At 37.5% G+C, this 16,559-nt stretch overlaps 1 protein-coding gene across 1 annotated transcript in view; it reads right to left on the reverse strand.

Annotated features, from left to right (window-relative positions):
• Positions 1-14,987: 14,987 nt before the first annotated feature.
• The window catches only part of LOC131257860 (varicose-related protein-like), a 32,579-nt gene continuing 31,007 nt past the window's right edge, over positions 14,988-16,559 (reverse strand). Inside the window, exon 11 of the mRNA XM_058258779.1 lies at positions 14,988-15,575. Within this exon, the coding sequence (XP_058114762.1) occupies positions 15,267-15,575 (309 nt within the window). The 3' untranslated portion in view covers positions 14,988-15,266. The remainder of the gene's footprint in view (positions 15,576-16,559) is intronic.

A 16,559-nucleotide genomic window follows, 5' to 3' on the forward strand; every position in this document is an offset into this window, starting at 1 on the left:
GAGAGAGAGGATTGTCGCTCCAAGTCTTTGCACGCTTGAACTTGAAAGTTGAAACTTGATAGTCTTGAAGTCTTGACTCTTGACTCTTGAATCTTGATTCTGAATCCTTGATGCTTGATAAAATAAATGAATAGAATTAGAAATTAGAAACTAGAAACTAAGAATGAATGAATGGATGATACTCTAACTAGTAACTACTAACTACATAAACACAAATGCACTTATATAGTTACAATAAAACAAAATAATATTGAACGTTGGGTGACTTGACTCTTGAGTGTGCTTGTCACTTGACTCTTGAGTTTACTTCGTGTCTCTTGAGTCTTGAGTCTTGAGAATGCTAATGAAAGAAATAGATTATACAAGTTAGAACTTAAAGTAGAGATTAGAAATAGATGCTAAGAAACATTGAGAGATGAGATAAGAGTATGAGAGTTGATAGTTGAGACTTGAGAGAATGAGATTAGAGAATGTATTAGAATAAGAGAATAGACAGAGAATAGATTAGAGAATTAGAGAATATATTAGTGAAGAGAAAGAAAGAGAGAGTGAATAAGAAATTAAAAGAGAATTACAGAATAGACATAGAAAGAGTGATAGTAAATAGATTAGAGAAGAGAGATAGAAAGAGAGAGAGAGTAAATAAGACAAGAAATGGGGAGAGTTGTCATGAATTGTCATCTTGTCTTCTTGAAGAATGAAGAAAATAGGTAGTGATTCTTGTCTTCTTGCTTCTTAATCTTGCCTTTAAGTGATATAGTAAAGAGAGATTATGAAAGAGATTAAGAGAGAAGAAAGTATGGGATTGGAGGGCTTTAGAATGATTTAGAATGAGAGTAAGAGAGTGTATGAAAGCTTTAGGAAGTTATATTACAAATGTACAGGAAGAGAGAGGGCCTTTTTATAGGCAAAAGCTCTGAAATTTTATATATATATATATATATATATATATATATATATATATATATATATATATATATATATGCTCCAATGGTTAGATTTCTGACCATTGGGCCATTATGCCATGCATATGCCATATGTGATCGCATATTGTACATACGGCATATGCGACCATCGCATATACTATATGGCAGGGCTTATGCAATTATGCAATCACATAATCAATTGTGCGATCACATATGACAACAGTAGGTGGGAGTGATACTTGGATGGAAGGTTTGAGTGTTGAAGCTCAGATCCCATCTCCAAGCATCTGTCAAAGGCAGTGAAAACGAAAAAAAGAAAAAGAAAAAAAGGGAAAAAAAAAAGTGCAGTGTAGTAAAAGATGCTCATGGCACATGCCTAGGCATTTAGGCCACGTACCCTTGTCTTGGGCTCGGACGAGGTGCTGTGTAAACTGTCATGAGCGAGTCCGGATCCTCTGTTGTGAACACACTTTTCTCCATTTCTTTTCTGAAAAAAGCTTTCATTTATGTAAAACACTTCTCACAATTTTCTTAAAATTTGAAAAACTCCTAGGGTCTTCATGATTTCTTTCTTCTGTCAGTACTTTAAGCACTACATAGGACTTCGTATAAGCAATTTAAGTTTCCATTTATAACAAGCAAGTAATTGACGATGTTTAAAGAGTTTAGATATAACACATAGCTCATGATTAGACCTTCCATCCATGACGTAAGTTTTGTATCCACACCTTCCATCCATTTGTAGAGATCATTTTAGGGAAATATCCAAAGAATGAGTTAAATCCAAAGCCCCGGTGGACCAAGCACAGAAAACAGTAGGGACGGTGCCCACCGTTAAAAAACTTCTAAAGGCCATAAAAGTTTTAGATTAAGCTTATATCTGTGTTTTCCCTTATTTAATGTCTTTTTTAACTTTTTAATAAGTTAGATCTCAAATAAAAAATAGGGTAGGCCTTAGGATAGCTTCAATGGTGGGGATCACTCTTCCCACTGTTTTCTGTGACGGTCCATTGTAGCTTTTTACCTGCCTCATTTTTTGGTTTATGCCCTAAAATGATATTTCAAAATAGATGAACAGTGTGGGTACAACACATACATTATAATAGGCCCACATAACATTGTGACGTCACTACAGTAGCCGACTCGCTGCTGAACGTGTAAGTATCTAATCGGCGTCCGCGGATGGGGGGGACGCGGATTGCGTACTACTAGTCGAAACAGAGGTTGTCGGACGAGCCGTAGAACCTTGTCGGTAGTCGGGTCGATTCTAGGCTCCGTTTGTACCCGGTGGGCCTTCGGTTGCCAGTAGTCCAGTGACAACAACCTCATTAGGCTCATTTTGAGCATTTCTTCTAGTTCTCACCATCGAAGTTTTTCGATAGAGCTTAGAAAATGACTTTTTGTATCGTTTCCCACAGACGGCGCCAATTTGTTGATGCAAAAAACTGGTGCGTCTCCTTCCGTCTTTTCCTCTGCACGAAGAAGAAAGCAACGAAGACCCTGGCTAGAGCCGGGGAACCTCCGATACTTAAGTCAGTCTGATGGACGTAGTAGGAGGTTTTTAGGAGAGTTTTCTGCATACCTTTCACTTTTGAGGTCTCCTATATTATAGGAATAAGAGGGCCCTGGCGTGCAGGGATCCTTCTCCCGATTTCTCGGAGATTCGGTATCAATCCGTTTTTGGACTCCATCCGATCCCGAGGTCTTCGGGATCGAGGATCCTTTTACTAGATTTTCGGGACGGTATTTTCATTTATACCGTCTTTACCTTATTTGGCTCGGTCATAGTCGACTCTAGTGATGAATGAGTCTCGACTATAATTGTTTGCCTTCTGTCGGATGAAATAGAATTGACTCATAATCAGTATCCTCTCTTAATCTGATAGCTGATTCTATAACCGACCTAAATATGGGTCGGTTTTATAGTTAGTCAGGTGGCTTCTGAGCTTCGGGCCTTAATCAGCCTCTTTAGATGTTGCTGCCTCGTTTACCGAGTCAACTTTATGCATCTTATGTACTCTGCCTTGTGGCTTATGACTTTATAAGCCTCGGTCAGGATTCGTTTCCCACAACCCAAGCTAAGTCTCTCCTTTAGGCGTTTAGTTTACTTGCCTCGGATCAGCTTATTGCCTCGGATTCTCGGACGGTATCAGTAGAGTTGCTCCATTTCATAGCCGAGTCTCTGGACTTGTTCTATTTTTTTCCCAACAACGATGACCTTATATTAAGAAAAAGTATGAATGAACGTTCTTGATCACCCGGATTCTATTTTCGGAATATATAAATAAACGGTGTAGAATTTCGCATATGAAATTGATACATTGTAGCTGTGAGCTGGAAAGTTCAAGAGAACTAGCCGACAGACATGCCTTTGTCCAACCAGAACCGGGTTCGGGAATAGCTTAGAGCCATGTACCCAATTGCAATTTGGATCAGAAAAGGCAAGAAAACTGTAGTCCGCTTGTTGCGGTTCTTGTTTCCTGCTGCACTCTGCATCTCAAACTCGAAATCAGATTGCGTAATGAGTTACTCAGTATGCTCTTATTGTACTCAGTAAACTCAGTTGGGCCCACCTTTAATATATGTGGTCTATCCACTCTAGCCATCCATTTTTCCATATAATTTAAGGAGTTGAGCCTCAAATTGAAGCATATCTAAAGATCAAGTGGATCATACCACAGGAAACAGTGGGAATAATGATTTCCACAGTTGAAACCTTGCTACGCCCACCATGATGTTTATTTGTCATTCAACCTGTTCATAAGATCATATAGACATGAATGAAGGGAAAACACAAAAATAAGCTTGATCTAAAACTTATGTTACCCCAAGAATTTTTAAATGGTAGATGTTCAATTCATACTCTTTCCTGTAATGTGGACCATTTAAGCGTAAGATATTCTTCATTTTTAGGTTCAAGCTCTAAAATTATCCCACAAAATAGATAGATAGTGGATAAAAATCATAAATCATGTTAAACCTCAGAGAGCTTAGCGTACCACACACTATCGACCTGACTGGTGTACAGGTGCCGTGCGAAGGACCAACATCCGTGAACGCGGATTCGCTACTGACAGGTTGAGTAGCCACTGATGAAGTGACGTCACTAAATTATATGGTCCCATATTGTATGTTTTGTATCCACACCGCCAATCCACTCATAGAGACCATTTTAGGATATGATCCAAAGAATGATTCGGATGCCAAGGCTTAAGTGAAGCCCACCACAGAAAAATAGAGAGAGTGACGCCCACCATTAAAAATTTCTAAGGCCACAAAAGTCCTGCTCAAGCCAAGGTCTCCTTTGTCCCCTTTTTGTGCAGGTACACGAAGGTCCAAGAGGAGGAACCGAACATTTGCATCAACAGTAATAGTAGGAGTCACACTCTCTTTTCTAAGATGGGTCAAATATAGCTTTGGATGTGCCTCAATCTTTGTATTATTTGTATCATGGTCATCTCTTCAAATCGTACTGACGGTATAAGTAAAACACATACATTATGACCCACATAACTTGATGACGCCACTTCAATAGCCAGTCTTGCTGGCTACTCCGCCTCGACCATAAGTCAACTTCGTACGACCAAATCCGCCTCCTATCAACCATGTCAGGATCTGACCGAGTTCGTCTTTTCTGTGGGGCCCACCTCGATGTACACGTAGTGTATTCACGCTCTCCATCCGTTTTTACATTGTATTTTAGGTGGTGAGTCCAAAAATGATGTAGATCAAAATCTCAGGTGGACCAAATCACAGGAAACAGTAGAAATTGATCATTAACTTATTTGGATCAAGCTGATGTTTTTTACCCCTTATTCCTGGTGTTTTTTTCTTTTTTTCTTTTTTGGACATTTATCCTGTTGGATGGCAAGAAAACATTACAGTGGGCCATAGGTATTTTTAATGGCTATAAATTGTTTCCTGTGGTGTGGCCCATCTGATGACTAGAGAGGTTTTATTCTTATACTAGGAGGCTGTTTGTGGTGGGGTATTTGGATGAGGGGCTTTTGAAATTCATGGATTTCAATTCTCTCCTATTTGTTTTTTATTGGGAATTTGCCAAATCTATAGACTTCATAAATCTACACATCCGTGAATACAAATCCGCCAGAAAACTAAGGGCGTGTTTGGGCGGTGGGATTAGAAAGGATTAGGTGGGATGGGATTCAAAAAACATAATTATTACATATGCGGGATGTCTCCTTATGTCATGAGATGGTAACATGTGACTCCTTTGTTTGTAATACGGTAGTACATTGAATGGATATACCTACTATCATTGGAAATTATTGAGAATAACTCACATGTATTATATTTAAACCGTTCATTTGTTTTGTAACCTTATTTCATAGCATGGGCCTAAAAATGAGGCAAATCCGAAACTTATGTGGCCCTAACGAAGTTTTCAATGGTAAGTATTCAATCCCTGTTGCTTTCTATGGTGATGTTTACTTGAGCTTTAGAGCTACTTGATTTTTTAGCATATGCTCTAAAATGATCTCGAAAAATAGGCTAACGGTGTGGACATGGCCCATACATCATAGTGAGACCTACACAACTAGCTAACATTCAGTGAAATTAGCACGAGATCCAATGTGATTCCATCTAATCTAATTCCAAACTTCTCCCTTCTTCCCAAACATGGAGTGGAATTGGCATGGGACTAGATGAATCCCATCCCATCCAATCCCTTCCAATCCCATCCAAAAAGGCTTATTGAAGGCTACGGGAGTTTTGGATCAAGCTTATATTTGTGTTTTGCCCTCGTCCAGGTATAATCTCATGAACTTGTTGGATGGCAAATGAACATAGGTGGGCCTACGAAGGTTTCAATCATAGTAAACTCTTTCTCCGGTCCATTTTCACTATGTTCCATGGGACTCACTATGATGTATGTGTTTCATCCATGCTATCTATCTATTTTTCTAGATCATTTTATGATATGAAACAAAAATGAGGTATATCCCAATCTCAACGGGACCACATTATAGGAAACAATGTTGAATGAATGTTGACTATTAAAAACTTTTGAGGGCCATAAAATTTTTGGATCAAGTTGATCTTTGTTTTTCTCTTCATCTAGATGTATGACCTAATCAATAGATTGGATGTAAAATAAACGATACGTGGGCCTTAGGAGAATTTTAATGGTGGATATCCAATCACTATTGTTTTCTGTGATGTGGTCCACTGAGATTTATATCCCTCTCATTTTTGGATCAACACCTTGAAATGATCTATAAAAATAGATGAACGGAATGGATGAAACACATACATCATGGTGGGGCCCACAAAGCACTGACCAGTGTAGTGGGAGGAGTAGCCAATCCGTTTCCTCAATTTACACCGAGAATCGTTATCACTGTTGCTTCCTGCCGTGGAGTCTACTTGAGCCTTGGATTTACCACATTTTGGTCCCTGATGGTTGGCATGGACAAGACACATTATAATAACTCAGATTAATCTTAACCATCCAATTTTAACCATTGATTTTTAAATTTAAAAAAAAAATTGTTAGCTTGTTAGTACACCCCACTGGGGGTTCACACTTCACTGTTAGCCACCCCCATTAGAGATTGATACCAAGACCTTAGTGTTAAAAGGTGGTATCTTTCACTCGGTCTACCACTTGAGCTATGGATCACTTGAGCTATGAATCAAGGTGTTTAACCATTGATTTACATACGAAATTAGTCCAATATGACTGTTGATCTACAAGATCAGCTAGTCCGATCTCAACAATTGATTTAAACATATTCAAACCAACCATCCATTAATGAATAAAATCATCCATGCATCTGACCCTCCATCTAAAGAATCACTCATCTAATTGTTGATATGCTGAAAATCGTTAACACACTTGTCATCTATGTAAATTGACCGTCCATCTTGCTAATCATGTGGCCACCCACAATTCTACTTGTCTATCTGACTACGTACCAAATGTGGGGTCTATACCAAAATTGTGCATATCACCTCTTTTAGAATCCACCGTTCATCAATCTTTCATTTAACTCATTCTCACATCGATCCTATCTATCCATATCACCTTTAATCCATACGTACATTTGGCTGTCTCACCACGGATCACACAGTAGCTCATCTTCCCATATATTTATCCGTCCATCTACCCACACATCCATCCATCCGTCCATCCATGCATATGTTTATATGTCCATCATCCGCAGATCCATGCATGCATAAGTTTATCTGTCCATCTATCCGCACATCCATCCATCCGTCCATGCATGCATCATAGCTTACACACCATGTACAACGATCACATTCACGCACACCTTTCACACATGTGGCATGCATGCACCATATTATGCATACACTTCATGTCCACACACTTGCACACGCGTAGTGCACAGCATGTGCATGCACTCAAAGCAACGTGGAGAACGTGCTTTGAATGGCAAAAAAAAAAGAAGGAAACTTAAAACCTAAGGACCCATTTGGCCAACTGCATTAGGTGGGATTAAGGAGGATGGAATTGTAAAAGTAATAATAAAAGGCATATTAAAATAATGACAACCGATGTAATGAAAAAAAAATTTAAATAACATTTTTAGGAAGCATGGTAAGTAATTACATCAAAAAAAAAAAAAAATCTGAGATGGTAAAGATTAATTATAAGCATAAATGAACAAACAACTATATATATAATATAGGGCAATGGTAGGTTGAGCGCATACAACGTCAACGCAAGGTCGAGTCGTTTATCTTCGCTTGAGCCGTTGGATGATAAACATTCAAAATTCGCGATGTGACGGGAAGATGTGACAACCTCTCGGGGAAGCTTAATGTGATAGGAAGCTAGTTAGGGCCCACCATCATGCTGTGAGAAATCCACACTGTCCATCTGTTTTTTCATGTCACATTAGGATATGAGATAAAAAAATGGGGTGGATCCAAAACTCGTGGGCTGCGAGGTAAGAAACATTGAGGATTGGACGTCCTCTGTTGAACATTCGTGGGGTTACAGAAGTTTTAGATTGAGGTAATATTTTTGTATCTTCAGTTCATCCCAGTATGAATGACCTTGTGAATGGTACGGATGGCATATAAGAATAACGGTGGGGTTACAGAAGTTTTAGATTGAGGTAATATTTTTGTATCTTCAGTTCATCCCAGTATGAATGACCTTGTGAATGGTACGGATGGCATATAAGAATAACGGTGCACCTTAGGAAGGTTTCAACGATAGGCATTTCCCTACTCTCATTTTCTGATCATGTGGCCCACTTGAGTTCTACATCTATCTCATTATTTTTCCCACGTCCTAACATGAATAGATAAAACGTATGAACGGAGTGAATTTCTAACAAGCATTATAATAGGCCCACCTATCTTTGTGTAGATAAAAATTCCTTCCCACACTGTCCAAATTACGGGCGTTATACTGGAGAGTATATTAGGTGCAACTCCGGCCTCACCCAAGAAGGTGCGGTCCTTATCGTATGCCCACATTGATTTATGAATTTTATATCCATGTCGCCCATTTGTTTTTATAGATCATTTTAAGATGCGGTTCAGAACCAAAGCAGATTCAATTCTCGGGTGGACCAAACCATAGGAAAAAGTTGTGATTGACAATTAATTGACCACTTAAACTTTGGATGAATCCGATATTTTTTTTTTTTGACTTCATCTAGGGTTATGTAACTCATCAATAGGTTAGATGGAAAATAAGCATGTTGTAAACTTTACGGTGAGCCATGGGAAGTTTTTAATGGTATAGTATTCAATCACCATTGTTTCTAATAGTATGGTCCACCTGAGAATTGGATCTTCTTTATTTTTGGAAAAAAGATATAAAATTGTCTTCCAAAACAGAAGGACGGTAGGATATGCAATATGAAGATCAAGTTGGGCCCATGGTAAAGGACGCACTGTCTTAGGTTAGGCTGCCGCCACACCTAATCTGCTCCCTTCTTCGGAGAAAATTACCACTGTAAATGCTACCTTTTATCCAGTGTCTTTTATGAAGAGTCTAAAACTTACCTTCCCAACTTAGACCTTACAAGTGTGGACAGAGCATTTCAGGACGAAAATACCCCTGCTGTTAACCAAGCCTTGTACGTACGGATAGAAGGACGGTATGGATATACAATATGCAGATCAAGTTGGACCCATGGTAAGGGATGCACTGTCTTAGGTTAGGCTGTCGCCGCACCTAATCTGCTCCCTTCCCCGTGAAGTGAAATGGCTGGTGTGCCACACGCCACCAACCTTGGTGGTGTTGACGTCACCAAGTTCTGTTGATGCCACCACAGGATATATGTCTTATATCCACACCGTTCACCCATTTTGTGACATCATTTTAGGGCATTTGGAAAAAAAGAATGAGTTAGATCCAATGCTCAAGTGGACCTATCACATAGAGAAGTGGGGATTGAATGCCTATCATTGAAAACTTCTTGAGGGCTACAAAAGTTTTGGATCAAGCAAATATTTGTGATTTCCCTTCATCTAGGTCCTCGTGACCTTATGAACAGGTTGGATGGAAAATAAACATGATGGTGGACCCTAGGAAGGTTTCAATGGTGGGCATCATTGTCCCAACTGCTTTTTGTGATATGGTCCACTTGAATTTTGGATCTACCTCATTTTTGGGTTCATGCTCTAAAATGATGTTGCAAAATGGATGGACAGTGTGGATATAACACATATTATGCTGGGTCCCATAGAATGGGCAATGGGAACACACCCTCGAGATTGTATAACACAGATTTATCCGGTTCTGCCTTTAAAAAAATTTATTACATCAGTTGTCGTTATTTTAATATGCCTTAATTCAAGTTTTATATTATCTTATTTATTGTTAATTTTACATTAAAAATTTATTTTTGTATTTTGACTTTGTTTTGTTAGAATTATTGCAAAAATCCTGAGTTTTATAAATTTCTAAAATTTTAGATCTAATAAAGCACGACGCATGCTTATTATTATTATTATTTTTCTTTTTAAGTAGAACTTTAATCAAGATCTAATAAATTACGTTACATGTTTATTTTTTTCCATAAAACTTTAATCATGCATGGACAATTTACATTGATTGAAAATTTTATTTTTAGTTTGATAAATTACGTACATCAGGTATTATGGATTGATCAAAGAATAGCGGTCATTAAAGATTTTTAGAAATATTTGATTTATGCAATATTAAAATCATGCGTGAAATGCCAGAAAATAAGTGGGGCAATTAGGTCCTCTGGGTTGAAAATCCTTAAATTGTTAATAGGTGGAGCAACTTAAACCCTTGGGTTGAAAGTCCTAGAAATCCTACTGGTGCCTCTTGGAACCTCTACCATACCCTTTTAGCGGGTGAGCATGTCAGGGTTGCAAAAGGTTCCTACTGTCAGTTTGGTAGGATAGTAGTCTGACTAGCTAACGTACAAATGGTCCCTCACCAAGTGCCCTTTGGATGGGTGAGCATATCATGCAAGAGGTTCCCATTGCCAGGCCAGGTGTTGTATCAGCGCGGGTGTTGACCAACCGGTGTAAACTGGCTCTGGTGATGAAAAGAATAAACCGCACTTGTTATTATGAATTATAACATATGTTGATTTCATTCATTCATTTTTTTAGAATTTACATTGAAAAAAATCTTGTTTATTAATATCTTCATCTGTTTGCTTTACACAAATATGTAGTGTATCTTTTAATACATTTTTTTTCAGATTATATGAGATTATTTTTAAAACCAGTGTTGAGATTTCTTATTGCGCTTCGCAGCTTACCTTGTTAGGATTTTAAAATTTCGGGATCAGGATCTCATGGAGGTACTTAAAGAGATTTACTTTTTTTTTTTTCTTTAACATTTTCTAAATAAGTTATAATGAACATTAAGTTTAATATGATAGTATGGCGATGACATTCGGTTGGTGATCATTTTGAATAGTCGGAACATGGATGTTTTTTTCTTCTCTAAATAAATGTTTGATTATTAAAATTTTGAATGGTTATATTTTATGAATGAGAATCATTTTGTCAATTTATGTGTGGATTATGAAATGTAAACAAAGAAAATATAAGTCATGCCTTGGGATACGAAATCGGGGTTGGATATACCTAGGTGCCGGATTTCGAGGCGTGACACACATATACCACGATAGACTTCAATAACCCTACTAAATACTCAAATTGAACAATAACTTATAAACACCTTATGATGCAGGAAATGATATTAAATATGTCATGTAAGATTTCAAGCTTTAGATCATACCAATTTTAAACAATCATAAAATTCCACGTCCCACATACGATCAAACATTCAACAAGGGGAATCTATGAAGGTCCAAGCCTACACAAATTTAGGACTGGATCAAATAAAATTATAAACCAAACAATACCCAAAGGAGTGTAAGATTCATCCAATCTTGCAAAGGATTGTTCCCCAATTCAAGAGATTCACTATGTTTCAATTCGGGGAAAATTTAGGGTTTACAAAAGTTGAAAAAAAACTTAAAATTTGGAATTATCTAGGGTTATGATTGGAGAATTTAAGGTGAGAGAGAAAGCAAATAGAAGAAATACGGAACCTTAGATGATTTCAGCATGTGGACAGTAGGCCAGCTTGGGCGCACGTGTGTCTCCCTGTTCGCCATGTGTGGGGCCCACGGAACTGAAAGGGGCTACCTAAGGTGTGGTCGGCTAGGGGAGGCCCACTCTCACCACAAGTTTCGTGTCGATCCACTGCCCGGTGTGTGTGTGGTGCTCTGCCGAAGTTTCAGCCCTTCTAGTGGGCTAGAATCTGAAAATCTGTTGTGGAGGAAAACTTGGGCAAAAAGAAAGGTGAATCTGAAGATGGGAAGGCTAAGGAAGATTGTGGTTGTAGGGTGTAGGAGGTAGGGACGATTTGGGATGGTTGTGGCTTCGCACCATGGTAGTTAGCCCTTCGAAGAAGGGAGAATTTCACACCCAATTAGATTCTTCAACTCAGAGAATTAGAGAAGAAAAAAAAAACACAGAATTTTTTTCATAAACTTCAATGAAAAAAACCTACATGAGGTTGCCTATTTATAAGAAAATCCTAAACTCCAAAAGCTGTGCTATGTGTGCACGCTAATACTTAGAAACGAAGTAACAAAAATAACAACTAATCAACACAATCAAAACCGTTCATGATGTTTCTAATAACGATAATAGTCAAAACTCAAAATCCTAGATCTAGGGTGGTGGGCCACGATCAGGAGATCCAATGTTAGAATCCGTATGATGATCGGGTCCACTCCAATACTCCATAGCACAGCCTCCTAACTAAGAGGTCCTCCATAGATGTCGTCGTCGATCCAGATCGATAATAGGGCCCTCCTTCTCCTTAAGTGCGTGCGTAGGGTGGGGCGCGTGCACGTGTGCATGATGTCCCCATCAAACCTTACTCAAAACAAGAGTAAACTACTCTTCGAACTTCTGCTTGACTTTGATAAAACTGACTTCTATTGACTCAGAAATTATTGAATATCCAAACGGGTCAAACAGGAAACAACATCAACATGTCATATAAAAAAATGATGAGCAAAATAAGAAAATAATGAACTCGACCAATCTGATCCTTGACCAAATCAATCAAACACTCTGAAAACCCTTACCATTCATCTTTGTGATAAATCTGCTTTTAATCGACCCAATACACACTAAAAATCCAAACAGGTTAAGTCGAAAGAGTCATCAGCATCCCCTGAAAACACTCACCAAACCTGATTGGCTAACGTTGAATCCAGTGAAGATCAAGCACAACCACTTATCCAGACTCCATAACCCCGAAAACTTTATATGCATAGCAATTGATGTGTGGAAAATGACAAAATAAACTATCTCCATTTAAGGACCACTCTTCTTGAAAAAATACCCTCGAAGACCTAGGTGGGTGCTGATTGATGTTGTCACACCCTGAAATTTAGTACCCGAGTTGGGTACTCATAGGATAAATCAACTTTAAGATAAGATATGTATAATTTGGGTGATGTTCGTGTATTGCCCTCTATTGTGAAGAATAGAGAACCAAGATATGAGTGATGAGACGTTGTATCTATCTTTGGTCCTAAAAAAGTTAATATGAGATTAATCAAAGTGAAAATAAAATGATTACTCCATTGTTCATCTACGTTATTAAAGTTATAGGCTGATTAAAAGCCAAGTCGTGAAGATATGAGATGATTCGTACCTCGTCTGTGACGACCTACATATTATAGACCTGACATATGCTTTAATATAACTAACTTTATAATGTGAATTGTGGCTACATGCGCGGACCTATTGCCTATAGAATGCTTTGATTCTATCTTATCATTGCACCGTGTGAGTAACTAGTAATATTGGTGACTACGTGCCCTTAGCTATCATTCTTTTGTTTATAGGAAGATGAAATTGAGTGTCGCTACTTTAGTGTATGATGGTGAAGGTCCTTAGATTAATAGAACTTGGTTATACTGAGAATTGACTTAGTCAATTCGAAATTACACATCTACATGTAGCCAATCACGTAGGTGGCTTTTTGTGCATTTAGCTACCATTCATTTATGTACAAGAGAATAAGATTGAATGTCACTACTTTAGTGTACGATGATGAATGTTGTTAGATTGGTTGAACTTGGTTAAGCTAGAAAGCGGCTTAGTTGATTCGAAATTACATGTCTGCATGAGGAAGAATCTGTAAAGTTGCACCAAGTTTCTAAAATTACCTATACACACTCGAAGATTTATAAACCAGCAATATTGGATTTTTGATAAATTTTCTACAAACAATATTCTTTCAAAAAGTATAGGCATTATATTTTTACTTTAAAAGAGATTTAAGCTGTTGTTTCTAAAAAATATATTTTTTGTAAATAAACTCAATAAGTTAGATTAATGTGTATGCTGGCCTAGTACTTCTAATTAGGAGTCAACTCTATTTGATGTGGTCATGCAGTCTAGGAAGGCATAGCAAAAATTGAATTATTGAGTGGTAGTTAGGTGGCCACTTAGTACTCAAACATATGCAAGTAGACAACGGTGTTTCGGTTGGTCCCATGCCCTTTTTTTTTCTTTTAAATTTTTTTTTTTTTATGTTCTAAAATTTTTTAATTTTTTAATTTTTTTTGTGGTTTTTGGTTTGATTATTATAAGTAAGCTAAATAAATAATCCATATTGTGCAAATTCCACAATGTGATTGAATATGAGATGTTGGATATAGGCCTATTGAGCCCACTTGTGTAACCGCTAGTGGGTCGGTCCCACGTATTTTACTCTCCGATATCCGCCTTTCAATTTTCTGTCAAACTTAAAATTTTGAATTTTAAATTCAAAGAGAAGAGGTTTGAAATAGGATAGATCGAATGTAATAAGGATAAACCCTACTTCATTCAAACTCCTCACATATCCTCTCCATCCCTCCCCATCCCTCTCTTTTCATAAAAGGAGGTATTCTTTCATTAAAGGCATTCCAATCTAGAGAGTTTTTCAGAGTAAAAAGAGAGGAATAATACTCATAGCCTGTTAAGCACCCTAGAATTGGGTGTTATTAGAGGCAATTGGAGGTAAATGCACCAAAATGGTGTTTTTACTGCCTTGGATTCAAAGGTAAATGAAAACACATATTTTGGAGTGTTTTGAGATCATTTTATTTTGTCATGAATTCAAGCTAATTGGTGTGAAATGGCTATCTTGCCCCTCTTTTAAAAGTAAGAGAGTTGCATGAGTAACAAAGGTGTTATTAGGCTACTAATATACCATACACTTGGCATGCTAATGATACCCCGAAACAATTCATTCAGCAATTGCATCACTTAAATCACACCAATTGAATGATCGAAACTGTCCAGACATAGGTAATTTAAATGCACAGTTAAAAAACATTGACAAGTCACTCGTTTGTGATCCCTAGGTTTTCGGCCTACTAGAGGCTCGGAATTTCCTCATCTTAGGTGAAAATATATATTTCAATAGGCTTACTACGATCATTCTGTCAAACATCATATATATATACACTAATTTGCGATATTAAAGTAGATTTAGCTAATCAAATTAAGGTTCCTATGAATATACTAAAGAGTTCCAACACATTCATGACGGACATCTAAATACAATTTTTTTTTTTTGGGATTAAAGCGCATTCCAATTACAAGCTGCCAAATTCAATTAAGGATTCCAATTCACATGGATTCCATTGTAATTGTGAATTGGATCCCAATGCATTCCAATTAAAAAGGTGCCAAACGAGCCCCAACTTTTCTCAAACTCTCCTATTCTTTACACACACACACACACACACCCTCTTCCTTGTTCCGTACGTCCTTCCTGCAACAGCCAAAAGGCCTGAACAGTTTGTGTACAAACGAGAAAGAGAAATGTCATTTGCAGGTCTTCAATACTGAATTGATTGCACACATTATGAGGCGGATGCTACTTCTTTCAGCTGTGGTGGTGGTCGGGAGCACCCGCTGGTGGTCCAATATCTGATGAACCTGTTCAAATATTGGCCGCCCGTGCGCCGCAATTGTTGGGTCCACTGGATCTATAGCAACAACAACGTCTACCATCCAATCTAGCTTCTGGGAGGTATTGTTTCCAATTTCGCATGCTAGCTGTTGGAGAAGGGATAGCAGGATTCCTTGACTTAGAGGAAGAGGAAGAACTGATAGAATCGCTTGCAAATCAATCTGAAGAATGAGTTGGATAGGCAGATAACATTAGAACATTGATTTTATCCACGACAGGAGTTTTGAGAGGCACTAACAATATTTATATGATAAAACAAGACCTCATTATACACGAATTCTATGAGGTGGCTCCATCTAACATGGGCTATGCTTAGTTACTCAAGACCATATTTAGCAAACACAAGACATCAAAAGAATAGTAGGGGGAAATGTTCAGGTTTAAATAGGTCTCTATCATTAAAATTTTAGTCAAAGTTTGGTAGAAGAAAGAAAGCAAAAACCCAGAAATACGGAGAATGAAAAGTTTGGGTTTAACATGGTTCCAATTCAATAAAATGGAAAAAAAAAATAAAATAAAATGTATAAGGTTAAGGGTAAATATTTCAATTAAAATGGTTAAAATTTCAAAATGTATAAGCAACTATTATAAAGGTAATCAAATAGTGGGTTAATATTATCTTTTGCCTCTCTTAAATCCTTCCTTTGCAAGTATTCCCCATACAAATTGATCTGTTTCTTCAATCTTCACTATCTGCCCATCTTCTTTAAAATATGGAGTTTTAATGTGGTTTGTCCAAATATTTATTTATTAATGCCTATCTTGCTAAAAATACAGAGTTTTAAACATTTAGTCAATTTACGCTTTTAAAAAAAAAAAAAAAAAAATTAAAATAAGGATTTTAAACTTGAGTATTGCTAACAAGGATCATGATTTATTCCGAAGAAAATGAAGGAGAATCTTAAATATGGAAGCTCATCATGGTTGGAGTGAATTTTGATTGTTTGCACATGGAGTCCTTGGAGGTGAATGATGATAAATGCTCAATTTTTTGATGTTATCCGGGCCAATGAGAATGGGGGATTTCTTGGAGGTGGGGGTAAATGCCCATTTAAAAGGAGTGATTCTAGAAATGAAACGTCTTCCCACAACCAATTGGAGCCTTGGCCGCCATCTGTTATGTTTGAGAAGATTTACCATTTATA

Source organism: Magnolia sinica, chromosome 10 (assembly GCF_029962835.1).
Source record: "Magnolia sinica isolate HGM2019 chromosome 10, MsV1, whole genome shotgun sequence".
NCBI lineage: Eukaryota > Viridiplantae > Streptophyta > Magnoliopsida > Magnoliales > Magnoliaceae > Magnolia > Magnolia sinica.